This window comes from Fulmarus glacialis, unplaced genomic scaffold (genome assembly GCF_000690835.1).
Source record: "Fulmarus glacialis isolate BGI_N327 unplaced genomic scaffold, ASM69083v1 scaffold5563, whole genome shotgun sequence".
Taxonomy (NCBI): Eukaryota; Metazoa; Chordata; class Aves; order Procellariiformes; family Procellariidae; genus Fulmarus; species Fulmarus glacialis.
The window spans coordinates 1-16,907 of NW_009200943.1; the positions used below are offsets into that span (position 1 = coordinate 1).

Genomic DNA, 16,907 nt, shown 5'->3' on the forward strand with positions numbered 1-16,907 from the left:
AGATCAAAGGGACGGGAAGGCGGCTCTGTTTGTTTGTGGTGTTTACCGGGGGTCTTTGAAGAAAGGTCCTAAAATCCACTTTCGGGCAGAGTTGCTGTTTGTCAGCTGCTTTCTCTTGCGGGGTGCTAAACGGGTCTGGTATGAGCGCAGCCTTGACAGGGCAGGGGGGAATGTAGCATTTGCCCACTGGAGAGTGCGTGATAAATGTTTTGCCGATGACTGTACCAGTAATGTATCGGGCTCCAGCCACCCACGGATTCCCTCGCACCACTACGCTAAGAGAATGATTTCCCAGTAATTAAAGAGCTCTCCTAGGACCGAGGCATGGATAGGGACATGTTTATCACGCTATTAGCCAATTGTACACTGCATAGATTTTTTTTTTTTTTTTTTTTTAAGTGTAGTCCCGGAGACTCTTTACACAAGGGGTACTCTGATGCAGTCAACTCGTCTTCTTTTTATTCGATATTATTTGTAACTTTACACTTCGGTGTCATATTTCTAATCGAATACCTTTCTTTTAAGGATGAAAAATCCTGGAAGTATAGAATACATATATATATATAAAAACATTATTTGAAGTATTAGCATTCAAATAGCCAGCTGAGGATGTGGCTTTTAGAGTTAGCATTTCAAAGAGAAGCGGGTGAAACAGATAGGCAGTCACCCTGCTCCAGCAGTGAATTCCAGAGCAGGAGATCTGCAGATTAGGCACAACGCCTGTCATTTCTGCGCCTCGCGCTGTCTTTTAGGCATAAAAGATGAAAAGTTTGTCCTACGCTGAAACATCAGATCAACCTTAATGCTTGTTCTGCGTGAACGATTTGTGCCATGACTTTATCTCCTTGTCCTTGATGATGTTGCTTAGCGCGCCGATTATAACAGACAGGTTTTCATTAGTGTGAATGTTTATAACTTCCTTCGTAGGTAGCTTGCGGCTGGCTGAACAGTATTGCCTTTTATTTGCAAAGCCTCACGCGACTTGCATGCCATCATCTTTCTTAGTTGGTAACAAATCATGTGTATTATGGTATGTTTTGTTTTCGTAGACAAGATGTGAAATGGAGAAATACCTGGCACCTCAGCTCCCGCCCGTTCCCGTCATCCCCGAACATAAGAAATACAGAAGAGACAGTGCCTCGGTTGTAGACCAGTTTTTCACTGACAGCGAAGGGTTGCCTTACAGCATCAACATGAACGTCTTCCTCCCTGACATTAGCCACCTGAGAACTGGCCTGTACAAATCTCAGCGACCCTGTGTAACCCACATCAAGACAGAGCCGGTCACCATCTTCAGTCACCAGAGCGAAACTACTGCCCCTGCCCCTGCCCCCACTCAGGCCCTCCCCGAATTTACCAGCATCTTCAGCTCCCACCAAACTCCCGATGTGAACAACATTTTCATCAAGCAGGAGCTTCCTACTCCAGACGTTCATCTTTCCGTCACGCCCCAGCAAGGCCAGTTATATCAGCTCCTGAGCTCACCGGATTTAGATATGCCCAACACTACTACTCAGGCAGCCGTGATGGACTCCCTTAACAATGTCTCCATGCCGTCAGCCATGGCGGGCCTTAACACGCTCTCCTCGGCTGTTCCACAGACTGCGATGAAACAGTTCCAGGGCATCCCCCCCTGCACCTACACCATGCCAAACCAGTTTCTGCAGCAGCAGGCCACTTACTTCCCTCCTTCGCCCCCAAGCTCAGAGCCTGGAAGTCCAGACAGACAAGCAGAGATGCTACAGAATTTAACCCCTCCTCCATCGTATGCCGCAACTATAGCTTCCAAGCTCGCAATTCACAATCCGAATTTACCAGCAACCCTGCCCATAACCCCCCAGAATATCCAACCAGTCAGATACAACAGGAGAAGTAACCCAGATTTGGAGAAAAGACGTATCCACTACTGTGACTATCCCGGTAAGCGGTCTGTGCCAGAAAATCCCAGCTCTTGCAATAAAAGAATTGTAAATAATTGTGGACGAGGTATAAGTGGTTTTCTTTAGCTGTAGCCTACACCTAGGGAGAACCAAATCATTTCTTGTTAAAGAAGAATTTCTCTTCTTTGTTGTCCTACTTTGTGTGTCACACTTTCACATTCTTTAAATAACTTACAACCTTTTCTTCATGTCATTTGTTACTCTCTTAAATGCATGAGCTCATTTTACTGTGTTACAAAACTTGTACCCCATAGAAAAGAAAGGAAAAAAAAAAAAAAAAAAAAAGATGGCCTTCTCTAATGTAAGTCAGTGTGACCGTGCAGCTCCTGCTCCACTTTGCCAGTACCCGCGGTGGAGCAGAGGCTCAGTTTGTCCAATGCAGTACAGCTCAGCTTGAATCCACTGGCACTGAAAGAATCATTTCAGCTCCCAGTAGCTGAGGCCATGGCCGTATCTTCCCTGTTAGGAACAGGGGATTCAGCTGCCCGCATAAATCCATTGAAGCTACCTCTGAAAACTGTCCGCAGATGGATTCCCTTCCAGCCTCTCCTTCTCCTACACTGAAGGGGAATAGGAACTTGACTATAAACCGTGCCTCCACATAGTACGTGATCCCAGATACAAGACACTCACACCCATCTGAGCGCAGACAGAAATTGCTGCTTGTGGTTGATCTCCCCCTTTACCAACATAACTCTCAGTGGTGTATCATCCGTATGGTGTGCAGCATGATAAATGCTCAATAGAAAAGTTATGTTGAGCCCTGGGTAACGATGACACCGAGAGCAAATGCTCTAGGAAATTTTTAAAAAATAAAATCCCTCTCTGAGTTTTTAATTTATGTAGCAGGTGTTACTGTACATAGATTGTAACAGCTATTGGTCTGTACTACATTACATGTAGTAAGTCTAACAGAAACATAAGTGTTTTTCTTTTTTCTATGTAAAGCAACATCTCCCTAGGAGCATTCTATATCAAATTTTACTTCTAAATGATGATGGTGCCAGAAGGTAGTAAACTTAAATGTTTCCAGATAGTACCCCAGCACTGAGTGAGGAAGTTTAAACGTGAAGTGGAGCATTCCTGTTCTCCCTGCTGAAATGCCTCTCTGCTTTTTTGTTTTGTTTTGTTTTAGGCTGCACGAAAGTTTATACAAAGTCTTCTCACTTAAAAGCGCACCTGAGAACTCACACGGGTATGTACTCACTCTCTCACTGTCTCTTGTTCCTTCATGGCTTACACATTTTCTGAGAAAGCAAGCGTGTTTGATCTGCCATCTTCTCCCCGTTTTTTGTAGAGTAGTGTGGGTTCAGGCTGGCAGTTCAGTTAAGAAAAATTTAAGGTTTGGTCAATGAGAGGAAAAATTGCTTTTATTCTTAATGCAGTTTTGTTAAACCTTTTATAATACAGAACTCAAAATAGCTGAGAATAAAACAGACAGAAACTTTCCTTTTCAATGTAAAATGCCATAAAGTGTTAAAAAAAAAAGGACTTTTTCCCCTTGAATACTGTATTAAGCATAGTAAACATGTTATAGTTTTCAAGATTTATCTAAATAGATTTTTCTGGTCTGGGCTTTCTCTTTGACCTGTTAGAATTATTTAATCTTAGAATTTTTCAGAAACGTCATGAAAACTCCCAAGATCTCTCTATTTGCTTTGTCCTTAGCATTAAGTGTGCTTTTTTTTTTTTAAGACAAGTAGTTCTATATATTTATTTAAAAAAAAAAGACATTTCAATTTTTTGTCGGTGAAAGACATTAAAATGGAGGAAATGAAAAGTGTCAGTGTGTCACACTTGTTTTTTGTACCTCGATCAAATTCTGCCTGCAGCTATAGGCGCAGTCCCCGTTCATAGGCCGGCGTGGAGCAGAGCTGGGGACAGAGCGTTGCTTGTGCATGGGCACAGGAGCCATGGGCGCAGAGGACAGCGGTTGGGAGGTGGAACTGCCCTAGATGCTCTTCCTAAGTGTTCACCTGCTGAGGCAGGGGGAAGGAGGAGAGAGGGAGACAGGGGGAGAAAAACATAGCTCCCCAACAGCACACCTGAAACTATTTAGGATAGTTCATTGCTGGGATCTTAGAACAGAATTGGTGGTGCTAAATCAGTGAAAAGCACATGACTGATTTTGTAAAGAAAGCAAATGAGAGGGCTGCGAGTCCTGTTTTTAAAACTGAGTATGAACCCCGGCTCTTTTAGGTGCGGACCTTGATTCAGAGCAAAACACGAGTCACAGTTCAAGCAACTCGCTTATTGAAGCAGGCTGTCAGCGCTATGGCTGTGCCGTTCAAGTAATTGGGTTTCACCTAAGTTTAAACCAAAAGTCAAAACAAAACTTAGCATGAGCTATGATCTAACAAAATGTTTCACTATCTCTATGGAAACAGGGCCTTTTATTCAGCAGCTATTTTGAATGGATCATTGGATTATCGTAAAGAAATTGAGTATCTCCAGGCTAAATGTTACTATGGAAATTTTGTTTTGATAAATGAAAGCGTTACCTATGTTGCAGTTGCAGTAAAAAATTAAAAGCAACTGTACAAAGATTATTGCTTTGCATTAGTAATAGACTAAACAAGAACACTGTTAAAAATATTTTTGATACATATAATCATTCATTGCCAGCAAGCTTAGTAAGAAAGGAATATTTTCATGAGGCTATAAACCTGGGTCATGTCAGAGAGTATAATCCCATTGCTCTTCCATAAATAATCTGTAAGTTTAAGAGTGTGCGATTTCCACTTACGTGCTTTAGCCAGCAACTAAATACCAGTTTTAAATATCTCACTTGCTATTATACGATACTAGGAAGAGAGATAAAAGAAAAGCTTTAGTCTAAAAATGAACATTACATAGTCATAATTTGAAACGTACACTTTTCCTTTTTAAAATCAGTTTACATCTTTTTTTGTACCTTGAGTAGTAATCACTTTAGGGTTTATAAAGTTAATACTTGTGTGCGTAGAAATACATACAACATCGCTAATATATATTGCGTAGGGTCACTAATGTTTATTGTCGCCTTCACTTTTTTACCTATAGATATTTGACCTTAGAAATGTGGATAAATGTGCAAAGGTCAGAGGAGCTGATGTATTCATGGAAACAAGAATGTTGTTTTAGATAAAAATCTAGTGAACTTAAGCAGGTCCGTAATACAAAGGGTCTTCTGGGGAGGTGAATGAAGGGATAAACTGTCTGAAGCGTGCATTACATGCAAGAATGTGAGTCCGTATCCTGTTACCTGCATTATTTCAGAGTTTGGATTAGTTTAACTCTGTTGAATATTCACTTAATACTTGAAGATTTCCAGCACTGATTCTGATCTCTGCCTTAACATACGGTTGAAATGTGTATTGCCTAGCATCGTAAATTGATTTACTGAACGTTAAAGTAAATGGGCGCAAACTCAGGGAAACCTGTGAAGTTGCACAGCTCCTCCAGGAGCGCGGGGGAATCTCACTATTGATCTCCAAAGAGAAGGGCTTGATGCCGAGGGCTAAATTTGGGTGTGTGCCTCTGTGCACCCCATCCCCCAGAACTATGAATTCATACAGCGCTATTGAGCTTTGATTTTTTTTTTTTTAATTTTTTTTTTTATAAAAAGGACTCTTGTGAAGCTTTTACCTTCAAAGTCTGAAGCAAGTGTCACGTAATCCATTTTAATAAAGTTGTGTGTGATATTCTTTCAAATCCCTTCAGGGATAGCAGACCTGTTTATCTGGCTAAACCCGTTCTTTAGTAATCATGGACCACTGAAGTTGTTTTCTCCTTATTCTTAGTTTCTTAACAATACCTTTTAAAATTGGCTGCAGTCTCTCTCTCATCCCAACCAGTCCCCGCCCTTCTCAGCAATCTGTCATCTTAAAATAAAAGAGCCTGCAGCAAAGTTTGTCTGCCATTAAAAGTCAAGACAGACCTTATGGTTTTCCTTTTGTATTGGAAAATCTCAGCGTTTTCACGGTATTTATTTAGCAGCCTTTCTCTTCTGAAAGGTTTGCACTGGGTTTAGTAGACGTTTTTTGAGAACAAACCTAAAAGGGAAATGTTGTTTTTTGATAGGTGGCATGTAGGCTGTAGTCTTTTTTCCAATTCAGATAGGAACACACTGTCAGACTTTGTAAGTTAGATTTAAAGAAAACTATAGGCAATGGGCAAGAGGAAAATCTCTTACATTTCTTAGGTGTTTACCTTACACCAAGTCAGGTGGTATAAGCTGGTACAGTTACTCTGATTTAATGTAATTACACTGGACTTTTGCTGTTGATTAGGAATCCAATATTCACGTAAAGAGATAAGCAAGGTTAATGTATTTGTACCAGTCGCTGAAGCAGGCACCCGTTTTTCTTTCTCTAGGTAATGCTTCAGTGTTTGTAAATTATGAAGTAAATTTTAGTTGTTGGTAAACTGGTAACCCCAAAATTGAATATGAACAAAAGTTTGAATGCTGCAAAGATACAGGACATTTTGTATCCAACTCCATGCAGTTCTGGAGCAGATGCCTGGTACATTTTAATGCCTTAATACACTTCAGTATGGTATCTTAACTTGATATTAGTTATTCCTGAAACAGGTAAAATTATATTCTGTATGCTAAAGTACCTGTTGGAACATCTCTAAAAACAGATTGGATTTTTTGACCTTTTGAAGCAGGGATTGTCTTTTAAAATAATTTTACCTGTTAGTTGCGGACCAAGTTTTGTTTCATAACTGGCATTGTGCAACTACGGTATATAATGGGGAAGGGGGTTATGCATTTATTGCGGGCTATCCAGCAGTAAAACCACCTTAAGGCTCTGGCAAAACAGCTGTGTGTCCAACTTCAAAAACGTGCCATATGTCAGTGAAAAGCAATTACTTTTGTGTTGTAGATAAACCTTCGGTTCCTTTTCTGGCATCTGAGTGTATATGTATCTTGAGTGATCCTTTAGAAACAGCGGTCCTATAACTTATCCTGTTAGATTTCTTTATATGTTAAAAATTTGGGCTTTGGAAGTTGAGCCTTTGATATGCAGGCACCTGGAATACCCTACCTGTACCCTACCTGTAACGCTGCAGAAGAGCTGCTGGCTCCAGGGTGGGGTTTTTTTAATTATTTCTGTGAACAGCTGCACACTTCAGAATTGTGTATGGTTTTAAGAGGAAAATCTGTCATTGTTTTGAACACATCAAGGCACGCACATTGAGGACATTTTCCAGCTGCATGTTGGTTTTCCGTATACAGAGTCTTTGTACAGGCATGTTCTCTGGTCACATGGTGGGCTTGCCATTAATAGTTTCTAGCATTAACTGCAGAACTATTTCATCTCTATCTATAGATCTAGTTTGTATTTGGTGATGGGAAGTGGAAGCCGAGATAACTCAAGAGAAATGGCATTTCTCTAAATGAGATGCACTCAAAATACTTCCACCGTCCCTAGTTATTTCAAATGTTTATATAGGCACGGGACAGCTGCTGACTTGTGTGGTTCCTCAAGGTGTTAAATGTTTTATTTTAATTTAGATCTCTAACTCAATAGGTCCAGAATTAGGCTCTGATGGTACATGAGAATTAGAACCAGTTGTGTGCAATAGACTTCAGCAGTCCAGAGGACTTGGCGCTCCGAGTTTACCGTAGCTGTATATGGATGCTTGTTAAAGGTGATACCATATAGAATTGCCTGGGAATTCAGGATGCCCGTTGTTCAGAAGGGAAGACGAGTGGTAGTCGGACTCCTGCACTTGCGAAAATGTGTATTGACTCAAATCACGCTGAGACTCGGGTGAGGGATTTCACTCATGGTGTACAAGTGGGGAACAGAGACCCCAAAAGACTCTGCTTTGCTCGTGGTTGCAGCGTGCTGTGTACGTAGCAAACTTAATCCTGGAAAAAATCTTTGCATCATGAAAATAGCTATTAAGTAATATTTCTGTGCAAATTCTGCTTCTTTAACCTGTTAGATGAGTCAGTTGCACAGATTATACTTTAAGCAGGTGTCAGTAAATGCCATCATTGATAGAGACAATAAGGAAAAATGGAGGAGCGTTAAATAAAACTGTTGACAAAGTGCATTAAAGTGCAGTGTTGCTAGACACTGCTGGAGAATATGTTTCTATCTTTTATTTATGAATTCTGCTAAGTCCATTAGTTGCCTGTGTGAGAAATGGAAGTACATTATTTTCCTGTGCAAACCACAGTTTAAGGGAAAATAATGCATTTTTTTTCAAACACTTTGTGAATGATCGCAGACTTTGGGATTAATTGATCCGGTTCTTTATCTGTAGTCATAACCTAAATGAGACATGTTTGAATGTGTTGCTCAAAATGGGTGAAATCTTAGCAACATAAACCCAAATTTTAATTAAACATTATTGGTCATTTACATCAGCGTCCAGCGTGCAGTTTTTATGAAGCAGGAATTAAAGTCCAAGGTGTCAGGTGAGGGGTACTCCTGTTAGATTTTAGATACTGAAAAGAAAAGCCTAATATTTTCTTTTTGATTAAAAGCCTAGAAAGTCCCTCTAAGCATGAAAGCTTAAAAAAACTGTTGTTTTTGTCAATTGCTCCCTGAGAGGATTAAACTTCAGTTCCAGGCTATTTGATTCCTGATAAGGAAACTGTTGACCTAAGAGACCGGCTTTAAATATAGTTTATTTTGAGACCGCCCTTCATAAGCTAATATAGTCCCAAGATTCACAGCAATTGCTGGTGATTAAAACTTTCCATTATTTGATTAGACATTCCTTATTGTAATTAATTTCTGAGCTTGACTGGGACGATTGACTCCTGGTTCCAGGGTAGTGTGTTGTTTGTTGTTTGTTAGATGACCTGCACCTCCCATTGGTGAAAGATTAGAAACATTTAAGTAATGTCCTAGTTTAGTCTGAGTATCTTGGTAGCAGCATTCCTGTCCTGTCAGGCTGCATTATTTATATTCAGTGATCTCTAACAACTCTGATTAAGGACATATTAAACCCTTTGATTTTGGCAAGTGTGCAGTGCTTTGCTTTGAGTTAAAATAGCTTTAATGTATTGCTTTCAATTTTTTTTTTTTTAATGTGTGTGTGCATACAGTAGATGGAAATCTGGACGTCTACAGTACATGTTTAATAAATTCCATTTTAAGAGCACCTCTTATCTGACTATACAAGAGCCAGTGTTACTGGTGTGAGAGCTAAAGAGCTGTTCTTGCACCACAAGCATAGATGAGGAAATGTGTTCTTCAGCGCAGGACTTGTAGATGCAGCCATGAACCCCAGATGGCATGGATTTCTTATAAACCTACTTAAAAAAAAATTCCTTTCCTCTTTGTTTGCATATCTCCTTGAAGAGAGACCACCTCTGTTAAGACAGAATGTTATGCCAGAAAGAAAATAAACCATTGCACAGGCCAGTCAAGATTCTCCAGTAATCCTTGAACTGCGTAAGACAACACTTAGCAAAATAAGAGTGCTTCAAGCACTGGTGGGAGCTCTGAGAAGATAATGCCTTCTGCGCCTCTGTAGTCAGAAGGTGAATGATGCACAGCTCTTTTGACTGTCCTCTGTGCTTACCAGTCAGTTTTCTTTTTTTCCTGTTCGTGCTTTTGTAAGAAAGAGATCAAATACTGCTTGATTTATCAGCGACCAGACTTAAGAAGTGCAACAGCCCTCTGTTACAGGATTCCTTAAAATGCTGTTCCGTTGTGAAGTAGTACTTAATGGTCACCCTCTAGCCATTACTATACTAGGCAGAGGCTTCATCAGATTTAAAAATGTGCAGCATATGTTATGCATTCATACCACTGGTGGGCTGGATGTTTCAAGGACTACATTTATTTTGGCACACTCAAAATAAGCTGGACGTACCTTGTGTGCCGTCAGCCCTCTGATCCCTCTCCATCGGACAACCGAGAATTTCAATGCACTAAAGAGCTTCTAAACACCTGAGGAATTTTTTTATTTTGAAATTTCAGCTTTCTGCTCCTTCTCGAAAAAAACCACCTGTCTTAAGGGCAAAAACCCAACCAACAAGCTGCTTTTAACAATGGCTACAGCACTTAGTCAATGGCAGAAGGAAGGTCTAATTTTAGGTAAACTTTGGGAGCTAAAAACTTCTTTTGAATGAGTGCAGACATACACCCAAGCAACTGCTTTCGGTTCCAGTCAGCCTGGAAGAGACCAGAGTTTAAAACCATGATGCTATGAACTAGAGGAAAGCTATTTCAGGCAAACTGAAACAGAGGAAAAACATTTCATTTGTTCGTATTTTTTCTAAAAATTTGAGGCTATAGCACGTCAGGGAGCTAAGACAACTGATATTAAGATGTGAAAAATTTGAAAACAAACACACCAGAAACCTTTGAGACAGCATAAATCTTTGTAATAACCTGTTTTAAAACTGGACATAATATAGGTTATGTACATAACTGCTGCAATTATGGTGCAGAAACTTCTGTTTTGCCTACCACCAGTGTTTTTAAGGCAGAACACTTGCCACTGGAAATAACTCCATAATAAATACAAGTAATATTAAAATGATGGAAAGAATGGCAGAGGGGTGCCTTTATACTTTTATACCCTTATGAGCTGTAATCAGGTGTTGTCTTTTTGTTGTCTTTGAAAAGCATGCTGCTTTTTCTTCCTCAAGGAAGCTGCAAACTCACCGCTCTGACAGAAATGTCTGATAGGAAATAAGAGAAGTTGCAGGCGTTGGCTGGTGTAATACCTGTATTTGGATTTCTGCATACCAATAGAGTTACCTAACTTTAGGTTTGAAAATCCGGCTCTTGCTGTTCGCAGCTTTATATTTAAAGAAAGCCATCCTAGCAGTGAATTGCAGAAGTAAAGTCACACAACTCTTTGGTGAAGTAAGGAAGCTTATTTTCTTGTTAGTGAGGAAATTCATCACTGATGAAGGTTTTCAGTGACTCATTTTTTCCAAACAGAATTCTAAACAGAAACATTTTCTTGAACAGAGGCTACGTGTTGAAGATAGAGGGTGTCTTCAAAATGCGCGTCACCCCCCCACTGGTGGCACTGTACCTTACCCAAATGAGCATGGACACGACGGTCACTGCCAGTGGCTAGAATTAATGTTAGGAAAGCAATCAGTGTATTTTGAAACAACTAAATCCCAAGAAGATAAATTAAAGGGAGAAGAGCCAACGCGGTGTGCCTCAGTGGTCCAGAGCATTCTCTTGTGGTATCGGCAAGTTCCCGAACCATGGGATCTGCCTTGGGGTAGTTTATTTGTTGAAGTGGCTGGTTAGGTTAGCATGTTATATGTGGGTATCCAGACATCTTTTTGACATCCTTGCAATCTCACAGCATTATAAATAATTTTTTTTTTTAACAGACAGACACATTGGAAGCAAAATAGTCTCCTTTCAGGTTAAACTCCCTTATCTCTTGCTAGGTGCTTTCTGTAAAAGAGCTTCCAAACTAAACATTAGGGCTTAACATTTCTGTGCTCAAGTACAAGTCTGTTTCTCATGCTCCACAAACGTATTTTTTTTAAACTGGAGAATGGATACATATTAACAGCTCAAGAACTTAAAAATATATTTTGTGATGTATAAGCCTAGCAAAATATTTTAAATCAGTGATACTAGAAGGAGGTTATGCAGAAATCCAATTAAACTTATGAAATCCCTATCCTGTTGAAGTATAATTTAAAGGAAAGCAGTTCTGTTTCCCAGAAGTGCTGTGTATAATATTTCTGGCTTGGGAAGAAAGGGTTGGAGTGTGCTATTTGGCTGGAGATCGGTACCAGCTTCCTCCATGGTGTTTTAGTTGAACAGTGTTGACATTCTAACAAATCCCGTGGAAGCTCCCCTGAAGTGGAGGAGTTAGCTGTTTTCTTGCTTTTACAGTGAAATATCTGTTTGATACCACGATCGTGTTCCAGTAACTGAGCCGTACTGCCTTCGTATTTGATGACCAGTGGCATTCTTGGTTTAACACCCTATAGAAGCCCCAAATTGCTGGAGGAAAACCAAATATTTCTGAAACTTTACAGCTACTGTATTTCGCACAATCATTAAAGTAAACAAATCTTACATTACTATGTAGCCAATGAAAACAGTGGATAAAGGGTTCCGTGTCCCTTGTTGTGTATACCTGCTTTTTTTTAAAATAAATCTTCAACCCCGGATTTCTCAGTGCTTTAAAGTCAGCATAGCAAAGAAGTAGGATCACTTCAGAAAATATGTAATGTGAGGCTCTTTTTCCCTTGCCGCAGGAACTTAAATCAAATTCTTATTCCTGCTAAATGACAAAAACCATGTGTATAGGTTGAGAGAGAGAAAATACTACCAGCTAGTTGTTCTTCTGCTTTCTTTAAAGGAGTGAAAATAATCTCCACCTTCTTTTTCTTGCCCCCCTTCCTCCTTGCCCAAAAGGAAAACATTTGAAATTGATTCAGTTCTTAAATAGAACTTTCCAACGGAAACTAGCATTACAAACATAGATATTCAGTATTTTACCCCTAGGATTTATTCAAAATAATCCGGGCCTCTACATTGGCGCTAAAAATACATTTTCCAGTTCTCACTGTTGGCCAAAGCAGGGGTTAAAAGCAGTGTTCTGGCTTTAATTTCCAGTACATAAAAGTAACACTGTTAAAACAATCTGTGTAAGACACCAGCTCGTTCCCCTCTGCGCATCCCCTGAGCGCTGCTCGGTTTAGCTCAGGTCTGCAGAAGTCGGCCGGCAAGGAGGAGCGCTGCTGTTCTGCAGGGCACTGCCTAGCTTTTCCCCTAAGCAATGCCGTTGCCTGGGAGGATTCGTGGCTGTGGCCATGACAGTGGGGTAAGTTTCTAGATAGTGTCTCTGGGAAGCTGGGTCCCCTGGACTTTGGTGGGGGTCTGGCCATTGGATTCAGCATTGACTTGGAAGCTGTGGCGCCCAGGAAGGCACAGGGTTTACCCTGGCCCCAACTGCTGGCGGTTCGTATGCCAGGAGCCTTCGTATCACCTGCTGATGCTGCTCGCAGGTTAGAAAAACTTTTAGTGGGGGGCAGCAGTTTTGTTTGGACTCAGATGGGGTCAGGTACCACCTACACTGGACAACTTTGTGACTGCTTTTCCAGTACAGTGTAGCGTGACACATGGCGAAGTTTCACATACCTCCTCGACGCCAAATTTGGAAACTGTGATTTTAATCTCCTGGTCCCCATTCCGGTCTGGTTCGGTCTGGCTTTTGTTCAACAAGTGCTATCTTCCCGACCTCTTTACCATTTCTCTCATTGCCCGAGTAGTTCTGCAAAATGGATAAGCAAGTGTTTGGAGTGTATAGAGGCCTGACCATATATATATGCTCTCTCTGGGCAGTTAGAGTGGGATGATCGCAAGACTGGGAGTTTAGCATCAAGTATAATATGGCAGTTTTAAGTGAAGGTTTTTAAAGAAGAGTTTGAAGCTAATATGGGGGAAGAGGGGAAAGAAAGGAGAAAACGAAAGAAATACACTGGCTTTACGATAAGGTGCTTCGAATGCAGGAGTAATGCTTTTGTGCAACCTCCATGTGTGCATGTATGTTTTAACACAAAGTGTTCACGGAAGATCCCTCTGGTGCTATGCCTGTGGATCCACAATGCAGGCTTTTGCAGACTGCATTAATAACCCAGTTTAAATACATTAAAGATGATGTATATACTGCAAAAGATCCCTCACCGAATAGAGACCTTTCCGTCATTCTGCTGTGAAGACCAAATGTGTTATCTCAACTGGCTTTATCTTTATTCAAACTCACTGGTTTGAATGAAATCTGTGTTTTAACCTATAGTATATGTTGCATGAAGCAAAAAAAAGTCCTATATAGTAGATCATTCCAGTCTTCCACCAGCATCAGGCAGAGTAAATTCAACTATGATAGAAATTTGTAATAATTTGTGTTCTGATTTGCCATCCACCAAATAATTTTGAACTCTGTGAGAGGTGATGCCAGGCTCTAAGTTTGTTTTTCTTAAGGGATGATATGTTTCCACTGTGATTTCAATAAATCCCAGTCACCATTTATGCAAAGAGGTGGTTGTTTGGCCGGGTTGTTAGTTTTCCTTGTAGAGGTCTGGTTCTGGTTGTGACTGTGCTGCCAACATGAAGTCATGTCCCGATTGTGAGCAAAGGGCTGATTCTGCTCTTAGTAGTAGATGGAAAGTTACTAGATCAGAAGAAGCAGTAGAAACTCCCAGACAAAACCAGTTTCATAATTTCATCTGCATGATAAATCAGCATCTCTGAAGTAATGTTTTTGAGTTTCTCAAATGGTGTTCTCTGCATAACTGGTACAGAACAGTCTGATTGCAGGATACTGGCTTCTGTCCTTCTGCGTGCTTGTGTGACGGTAAACCAGGGAAAAGTAGGAGTCACTCCACAGCGCTGTAGGATTGAGACTGTGAGGGTAAAGGTCCGAGGCCGATGGAGAGGGAGAAGATCTGTAAGATGTGTTGGAAAGGACTTTTTGGAAAGCTCAGCGTTGGTCTGATTCTGCTCCAGATGAAGCTACTGCCGAGTGCTTTGATAAACTCGGTTTTCTTCCTCTTTTTGCCAAATGGGTCATGTTAATATAAAGGATATAGATAGCGATCAACTCTCCCAGCTGAAAGGTGTTTTTGTCAACCAATGTCAACCAATAGCCTATAAATAGGTAATCTTAGCCTCTTTATTAATACGAAGCTTGCTTGTATGGTGAGATCGTGTCCATACCAGCTCCTGAGCAGGTGTGTGTACATGCATAAAGTTCTGGTTTCACACAGAAGTCATCTTGGCTTTGTGGCTTCATGTTTCTCCCCATTTCAACAAACAAATCTATAAATTACAGGCATGCTTAAAATACCCCATTTGTAGTTCTGAAATGGATGAATGCAAACATTTTGGGTGCTTGGGCTGGTATATTCAAGACTAGCTGGATACTTCAAAGTTGTATTCAGAGCTGCTGTAATACAGCAAGTTTCAGAGACGCCGTGCTCCTCCTCCGTCAGTATAGACTGATGGAGACAGCAAGCACTTGCCATCTCTAAAATATGGCTATTTAAGCACCTCATTGTAGGCATTCCATTCTGAAAACGGGTGCTTTGATCTTTTAGGTGCTTTCTCCTATATATAGCTAGCCCAAACCAGGATACCGCAAGTTTTTATTGCCCCTGACATTTTAGAAAATACTATCCCCCTTGTGTTTGCCACACACTGTGCCCCTTTCTTCACACATCAGAAGCTCTTGAACAGATCTGCACACTACAAAGAATCTTTATAGAAATCTTCCTTCCCATTTCAGACCTCTATAACTTAATTTACCCGTTTTTAAAAGGTGCAAGCATAAGTTAGAAACTAGGCTGGATTGTCACGGAGACTGCTTTTTTTTACTACTCCCTCTCATATTGAGATGAGTGTAAGGGAGCATATTTCCGTCTCATGCAGGTTTTTTTATCTCTGTGCATTCCTGTACTGTAGCTGTCTCCAATCCGTATGTTTGAAAGTTTCTTACGTTTTACTGAGGTATCAAATCACAGATTCAAGAGCAAAATTTGCTGAAAAAACAAAGAGGCTGTTAGTCTGGGGCATGCTGAATAGAGCTGTGAATAATTGGGAAACGTCAGCTCCTGTTTTGTCGTTTCTTTCTTCTTTAAATTGAACAGCAGTGCCATTCAATGTGATACCACATCAGTTTTCTCCCGAAGAGTGACAGCTGACAGTCTCCTTTCTCTGTGTTCTGTTTCAGGTGAGAAACCGTACAAGTGCACGTGGGAAGGCTGCGACTGGAGATTCGCTCGCTCGGATGAATTAACGCGCCACTACAGGAAGCACACGGGGGCAAAGCCCTTCCAGTGCGCTGTCTGCAATCGCAGCTTCTCCCGCTCCGATCACCTGGCTCTCCACATGAAGAGGCATCAGAACTAAAAGCTGGACTTGTCGTTGAGGCTGTTTTGTATCTATGCAATTTCCTATTGACTCTCGACATACAACTAAAATTAGTTTAATTTTTGAGTATGGGTTATCCATTTAAAAGGAATCTCAAAAGAAACTGGAAATGTATATTTTGTATATTTATGCTGAAAAAAGGGAAAACACTGTATTACAAACCAGAGCGTTCGGTTGTTTGTTTGCTCTCATGATGTATATGGCTTTAGTCAGCAGGTTTCATCTCTTTACAAGTATTATGTCTTGACACATTGCAGCTTTATACATTTTTTTTTTCTCTTGCGGTGTTTTGACCAAAGCACTGTCATTATTGTGACAATGTTTAGTAAAAGAATTAGTGAGAGGCTGCAGATGAATGAACGCAGTGGAAAAGCCATGAATTGTAATAGGTCAGGTTTTTACCAGACATATTTAGTACTTGTGGGGTTTTTTTAAATGTTAAGTCATTCTGTGGAGATAAAGTACATAGAAAAATTCATAAACAGCCATAGAACAAACCATTTTGTTCTGTATGTTGCATGTTTGCTATGACAAAGATTTTGTAAATATGCAAATCAGCTTTTTAGGTTTAATACAAAAGTTTTCTAAGAATCATCTGAAAAAAGCAGTTGTTTTACATTTGATAACATGGCACATTTACAAAAAAAGTTGTTTAAATACCTCTCAAAACAGTACCAACTTAGCTTCATTTTTCTTAAGAGAAATGGGCTAAGGATTCAGATGTTTTGTACCTGTTAACTCAAACGGTGTGCACTGAATATTCAAAGCGGGATTTTGTTTTCAAATTGCTTAAAAGGGCAAAACATTTAGAATGAACTGTAAAGTCAATGTTGGAAGCTTAAATAACGGGGATAGTTACAGTGAACACAGAATGTTAAACCTCTTACTATAAGCTAAACTTAGTATCACTTTAAAAAGAAGGATTTAGGATGCAATTTTCATATACAGACATGTTAAGCTGGTTCAGCACCAGTATGATCTAGTTTCATGTGGATATTGCATGTAATTTCCTCGAAGGTAAAGGATACAGTAATTTTGTTTAAAATTACAGTGCAGTTTAGTTAATCCACTGTTCAGATTGACACACGCA

At 40.2% G+C, this 16,907-nt stretch overlaps 1 protein-coding gene across 1 annotated transcript; it reads left to right on the forward strand.

The window, feature by feature from the left end:
• The first annotated feature begins 1,055 nt into the window (after positions 1 to 1,055).
• On the forward strand, positions 1,056 to 16,415 carry KLF5 (Kruppel-like factor 5 (intestinal)). Its single transcript, XM_009573757.1, has 3 exons — positions 1,056 to 1,920; positions 3,076 to 3,135; positions 15,618 to 16,415. The coding sequence occupies exons 1-3, from the start codon at positions 1,062 to 1,064 to the stop codon at positions 15,794 to 15,796; spliced, it is 1,098 nt and encodes a 365-aa protein (XP_009572052.1). The 5' UTR covers positions 1,056 to 1,061; the 3' UTR covers positions 15,797 to 16,415.
• Positions 16,416 to 16,907: the final 492 nt, after the last annotated feature.

What these genes read in the sequence shown, in the direction of transcription:
- KLF5 (XM_009573757.1), top strand. Translation starts at nt 1,062, where the DNA reads ATGGAGAAATACCTGGCACCTCAGCTCCCGCCCGTTCCCGTCATCCCC. An exon ending in CCACTACTGTGACTATCCCG is followed by an intron (nt 1,921 to 3,075) that starts GTAAGCGGTCTG and finishes GTTTTGTTTTAG; the next exon opens with GCTGCACGAAAGTTTATACA. An exon ending in GCACCTGAGAACTCACACGG is followed by an intron (nt 3,136 to 15,617) that starts GTATGTACTCAC and finishes GTTCTGTTTCAG; the next exon opens with GTGAGAAACCGTACAAGTGC.